General features: G+C 34.3%; 1 protein-coding gene across 1 annotated transcript; it reads right to left on the reverse strand.

The window, feature by feature from the left end:
- Positions 1-478: 478 nt before the first annotated feature.
- Positions 479-4,877, reverse strand: LOC149028403 (phospholipase A1-Igamma1, chloroplastic-like). Its single transcript, XM_089136321.1, has 2 exons — positions 3,494-4,877; positions 479-997 (listed from the first exon to the last, which is right to left on the reverse strand). Exons 1-2 carry the CDS (start codon positions 4,807-4,809, stop codon positions 754-756), a joined length of 1,560 nt encoding a protein of 519 aa, XP_088992447.1. The 5' UTR covers positions 4,810-4,877; the 3' UTR covers positions 479-753.
- Positions 4,878-6,313: the final 1,436 nt, after the last annotated feature.

The following is a 6,313-nucleotide window of genomic DNA, read 5'->3' on the forward strand; positions in this document are numbered from 1 at the left end:
TTTAGATGACTTCTTGGCCTTATTCTGAGTTTCCAGGGAGTTCTCTTGGAGGGGAGATGATTATAAGCGTTGGCTATCTTAGCATACAGATCAAATGAGATTGATCAATGTGTAAATGTTGGGGTCGATTAGGAACATTAGTTTATGTGATGTTTTAGGTCAAATAATACTCCCAATGTGTTTATTGGCTTCAAATTAAGTTACATGTAAAAATTCAGGCCAAAATGGACCCAAATGCCCTTCGAAACAAGGGGTCGATTTTTCATCGAACCCCCTCAAAAAGTCGCCCGAAGATATTCAATTGGTATCGTCATATCAAGGGCGTCACCAGCCATCGACACGGCAACACCAACCGATATTTCAAACTTTGTTCAAAATTAGGTTTTGGCTTACCCACTTCAATCTCTTCTTTAACTACATTGGCACATTGTTGAAATGAAGTTTTATATTTTTACAAAGAAACGAAAAAAAAAAAAGTTCTAGAATTGTGAGGCAACCATATTAAGATTCCCATTAGAAGTGAGAGAAAAAAAATTTCAAAAGCCAAAAACAACACTGATACGTACACACCATAATTTCTTTTTCCTATACAATGCATTATCCATTCGCTTAATCCCTTCAGTTATAACACCTTGTTGTATTCTCAGCATCTCACTTAATTGTAGCTCTTTTTTTCCATTAATGGGCTAAACTAATCACCTTTAAGGAGAGTGAGATCAGAGAAAAGCGCCATGTACATGTTGCATTACTTCTCTACAGATCAGAAGCTAGACCTAATTTCTTGATGTGATGGTGAATATCAGGTGGATGTTCATCAAGTTTTGGCCTTTCAGGTTGTATCCACCGTCCATCGATGTTCCTCACCATGCCCTTGTTCTCGTCTTGCCTCCAAAAGGGTGGCACTAAATGGTGATCTTTCAAGAAATCAGCTGCTTTGTTAACCAGAGCAATGTCCCTTTTACTACTAAGTACAAATCTCTTGCCTTTTCCATGGTACCTATAAGAATTTTCACAAGGTAATTCATCAAACTTCCATTTTGGTATATGAAGCCAAGCTTTAAAAAGAAGGGGAAAAAAACGCATTCATTCAAAATATATATACACCTAATTTGGTCATTTTAAAAAATCAAGAAAGAATGAGAGATAACAGTTCACTTTTATGGGGGAATTAAAAGAAAATAAAAATAAATAGAAAGTAAGTATAGGAGAGAAAGAAATTTCTCTAAAAAAAATATTGTAATTTGACAATATAACACTTTTGCTACTATACCAAACAGAAAGGAGGTGAAACAAGTACTCTAGTTCCTATAAATGCAAAAAATTAGACCCAAAACGTTCATAATGATTATCCATATGCTGACTCAAGGATATCCCAATTAAGCAAAATTTCATTCCCAAAACTTTGTTTTAATATCACTTTATTATAGTGCATGGCATGAATTGTAAAAAAAAGTTTGTCTTTGTGCATCCTTTGTTGGCTATAAGTGAGGAAATCTTCTTGTGTTCCTTACCAATTTAATATCAAATTTCACTTAACTTTAGAACTATGAAAGTTGAAACTCTCAATCATGTATTTTTCTTTTTTATAAGTTAATTGGCCAATGTTTAGATATTTGTTTGTTGTCGTATAGGTATCTAGTATGTGATTATGAGATCGGAACATGTGACATTTTTTTTAGATCTCAATGACTCTGATTACAAAGACAAAAGATGTTGAAACTTGAAATGACTAAGTATTGTAATTTAAGAATTGCACAAGAGATAGCAAACCATAGCGAACAAAAATTTGAAAAGTTGAAATGTTTAGTTCATATCTAATTGGGTTGAGAGCTTACATCATTCAATCTCCTTGTTTCATTGTTTGTCCACTCTAATTTTGACTTACTTGGCATCTTTATGTTGACATATTAATATACATTTTCAGGTCAAATAAATCACAAAATATCATGAAAAAGCATGTCTTGAGCCAAGTTAATTGGAAAAGGAAAAACCCATGCCACTTGGGGCGTGTGCATTATGGACAAGTTTTATTTGTTTATTTATTTTTTGAGATAATTACTATTGCCCTTTATATTTTGGTTTTATTACTAATCAAACATCATTCTTTATGAAATTACTAATGCCCCATCACTTCTAACAATGTTAAGTGTCTGTTAATATCAAATATGAAATGTCTATTTTGTCCTTCATTAAAATTAAGAAGTCAAAAATATGTTATTACCCTCATTTATAAAAACTATATTGAATGTCGTTATATTCTTAAATATAATTAATTTTGGATTTAGTGGGACCACATACTTATGGTTGTTTAAACTCTTACATTTCACTTAAATTTTTCATAATCACAATGATGGAAGTTTTACAAACAAATTAATATATAAGATGCTAATTGATATGAAATTTAGTAACATGCATAATGGTCAGCATATATTTAGTGATTTTCAATTTCTAACTTTGAATTAAATTTGATATATTTTTTAATATTTTTATTTATTTTAAGTTTTATTTAATTACATTTTTCTTTTATTTGGTGATTTTTTTTAGAGAATAACAATCACATCTTTCCTTTATCTGGTGGTTTTTTGTTTGAAAATAAAAGTTAATTTAAAGTTAATTTTTCTTCATAGTTAATTAAGGGTAGTATTATAACTTAACAAAAAAGTAAATAAGTAAAAAGATAATGTAGGGTTATTTTTGAATTTTGAAAAAACATATAGATGCCACACATTAGTAAACTAACGGATTTTAACCGTAGGGGGCATTAGTAATTGTAGATAAAGTTAAAGGTTGAATTAGCAATTTTAAAAAATACATGGGAATAAAGTAGTAATAAAATCAAAGTACAAAGGGGTAAGAGTAATTATCACCTATTTTGTTCCCTATTAATTAGATTTATGTTTTACTCATGATAGCGTGAATTAAAGCATTCTTTTATTATGTGCATAGCATGGTGTTTTGATAGATTTTGCTTCAATGATACGTCTAACGTAGTGGTGCCTATGACATCCACCATTGGATGCCTATCACGTAGATTTTATTAAATTCAAACCAACTTAAGTGACACAAACCTGATTTTTTTAAAAATGAACTAGACCATGTTTTAAGCAACTAGAATTTAGTGAAATTCATGTGACGCCATCTTGACGATAAACACCATAGGCACCACCAATTCAGAAACACCACTGAAACAAGATTCGACACCTATTGAACAAACTACTTGATTATCTAGTTCATTCAATATGCATGTGTTGAGCTCTTTGTCTATCTTATGTGTAACAGTTTATCATGATACATTGTAGATTATGTTACCTGATGGTCTCAGAATTACGAACCAAAGGTACGCAACCTCAGTCCATTTTCAAAAAGTGTACTTTTACACTTATGTGAAATGGATGATCGAGATCAAAATCTCACGAGCATTCGCAGTAGTAGTACTGCTGAAGTTGAGCTCATAAAAAAGTCATAAAAGCGAAGGGAGAGAAATCTGACTTACCCGTCGAGCACATGTAAGAGAGCTTCCAAGTTATGAAAATTGGTGGGATCATTGGTGTCCTTCAAGAACGGGGAGGTTCTGTGATCAAGCGCAAGCTCGACTCCCACGTGCGAGTAACACCACGGAAGCCCCTCCACCATCTTCTGCAAAAACTCCGGCACGTGCTCATTCAAAAACAACCCAGGAACTTTTGTCACGGTATCGTGAAGGTTCACCATTCTCAACACCTTCACTCCCAAACCCTCGAGCCGCTCCTTGAACCGTACGTTTCCGACCCTGGGCCCTGAGAAAGAGAACACAGAAACCGGTACGTATCGGCCGTCCTCCGTCAGATTTAAACCACTTTCAACGATATCGTATGCACTCAGTACCGCTAACGCAGCTCCCAAACTATGCCCTGTGATGGTGATGCTCAGTTCTTCACCTTCGCGTTGATACTGTTGGATCAATCTCCTCACCTCCGTCAAGATCTGCTCTCTAGCAGAGTACTTGCAGAATCTGCACGTCTCGTCCTTATCGGTGTAGACATCAAGAAATCCTGACTCGACTTTAACCGTCGGATCGGGGCAAGGAATCTTATCGGATGAGATCGGTCTGAGGTAATCCATGAGATCGGCGATCCATTCGAGCCGTGTCACCGTTCCTCTCCAGGCGATAGTGATGTCACGACGCCCTAGACGAACTGAGGTTTCGTCGTTGGACACGGCGACATATCCGATCCAGTTGGCGTTACGAGACCAGACCTTAGGCCACCGTGATTTCATGAAGAAATTTGGGAGATTAATGTTGGAAGTTGCGTAGATGTATCGAGAAACTTCGTAACCCAAACCACTCATTCCAAGGCGTTCGAAGAACCTTCGACGATTGTATCTGCAACTGCCGCAGTACTTGGAGAAAGGATCGAAATCAAAAGCATCGTAGCAGGCTTGAGCCATCTCGCCATATCTTATCAGTTCGGAACGCAGCAGTGGATCCATAGGATCAAGCATTCCGATCCAATCGTCCTCGCCGTGAATTTTGCGCCAACACTCTGAAAGTCTTCTCTCTTCCTTTTCTGTCTCCGCTGCTTCCATCTCTTGTTCTTCCCTATCGAGATCATTAATGACCGACGCCGTAAATTCGTTTGTCTTAGACAAGACGCAGCTGACAACAACTGGTGTTCTTCTTGTCGCAAGCACGACCGATGCTTCGAAACCTGTAGCTTGAAAATGATAGTTGTTGTTCTGCCAAATAAGCGACGATTTAGCATTGGATGGGAAAGAATTGGAGACTTGTCCCTTGATGGACGAAACTATCACCTGGAGAGGGATTGCCATTGAAGATGAAACCAAGCTGAAAACTGTGGACAATCAATAGAGATGGAATGAATAAATATATGATTTGAAAATTGGAACTGCTTAGTTGTAAACTGAACCAAATGTTATCTCCTCTTTTATATCACTTGGCGGCGACTAACAAAAATAAAATAAAATGAAATTAAAGAAAAGTCCTAGAAGCCTCTTGCTCTGGACCCACAAGTTTACAACATGCATCGCAACCCTGTGATTGGTTGGAGCTGAAGAGATCTCGAGCGTCAATCATACATCATATTTTTTATCATACATAAATGCGATCAGACCAGCTCAAGTGAGCAAAAATTCGATGGCTATGATTGGAAATATAGAAGATCAAGGTCTTTGAATAAAAATCGAAATCCACGTGTCCTGGTAAACATAGACGTAAATTATTGCTTACCCAATGAGTCTAGTCAACTCAAACTAGAACCTTCCACTTTAATTGATGCGAAGATATTATACGCAATTCCACTCAAATGTATTTAAGCTATATTACATGAAACTTGAAATATCATAGGGATAATTACTGTTGCCCCCTTGTATTCTGATTTTATTATTATTTTATCCCCTCTACTTTTTAAAATTGTTAATCCAACCTTTAACTTTGTCTAAAATTACTAATACCCCCTTCCGTTAAGCTCAGTTAGTTTACTGATGATGTGGCATATATATATTTTTTCAAAAACCCAAAAATAACCCTACAATTATCTCTTTACTTATTTACTCTTTGCAAGTTATAATACTATCCTTAATTAACTATGAAAAAAATTAACTTTAAATTAAATTTTCTTTTCTAAAAAGAAACTACTGATTAAAGAAAAGACTTTATTTTTCTTCTCTAAAAAGAAATTGCCGAATAAAGGAAATATGTGATTAAATAAAACTTAAAATAGAAACTAAAATAATAGGAAATATCAAATGTAATTCAAAGTTGAAAATTGAGAATCTCCTAATATATGCTAACCATTGTACAAAGTGTGTGGTCCCACCAAAGCCAAAATTTATTGTAGAATATAAGATTTTAAGGATATAATTGACATTCAATATAATTTTTAAAAATGAGGGTAATGTTATATTTTTTTAACTTCTTAATTTTAATGAAGGGCAAAATAGACATTACATATTTGATGTTAACAACCATTTAACACCGTTAGAAGTGAGGGGCGCAACAGTAATTTCATAAAGAAAGAGGTTTGATTAGTAATAAAACCAAAGTACAAGGGGGAAATAGTAATTATCCCAATAACATATTATTCACGTGTATTTTTTGGGGAAAAAAAATCCATTTATTTACTTTTGTCTTCGTGCGACTTTCAAATGATCTAGTAAGATACTACTATATAATAAAATTTTATTTTGAATTTTTAGAATATTCTTTTTTGACAGTATAATTTGCATCATATAAGAAATATACAATGAAAGCTCTCATAAAAGACTCATTTTAAATTCAAATCTTTTCCAAGTGACATTTGAAATACTAACGATT

The sequence above is a fragment of the Hakea prostrata genome, chromosome 1, assembly GCF_041222555.1.
Source record: "Hakea prostrata isolate BN-2017 chromosome 1, UWA_Hpros_2, whole genome shotgun sequence".
Taxonomy (NCBI): Eukaryota; Viridiplantae; Streptophyta; class Magnoliopsida; order Proteales; family Proteaceae; genus Hakea; species Hakea prostrata.

Bases quoted from the DNA above. Each gene is read 5' to 3' on its own strand.
- LOC149028403 (XM_089136321.1), bottom strand. From the start codon at position 4,809: ATGGCAATCCCTCTCCAGGTGATAGTTTCGTCCATCAAGGGACAAGTC. The intron at 998-3,493 runs GTAAGTCAGATT...AAATTCTTATAG, and splicing joins CTCTTACATGTGCTCGACGG to GTACCATGGAAAAGGCAAGA.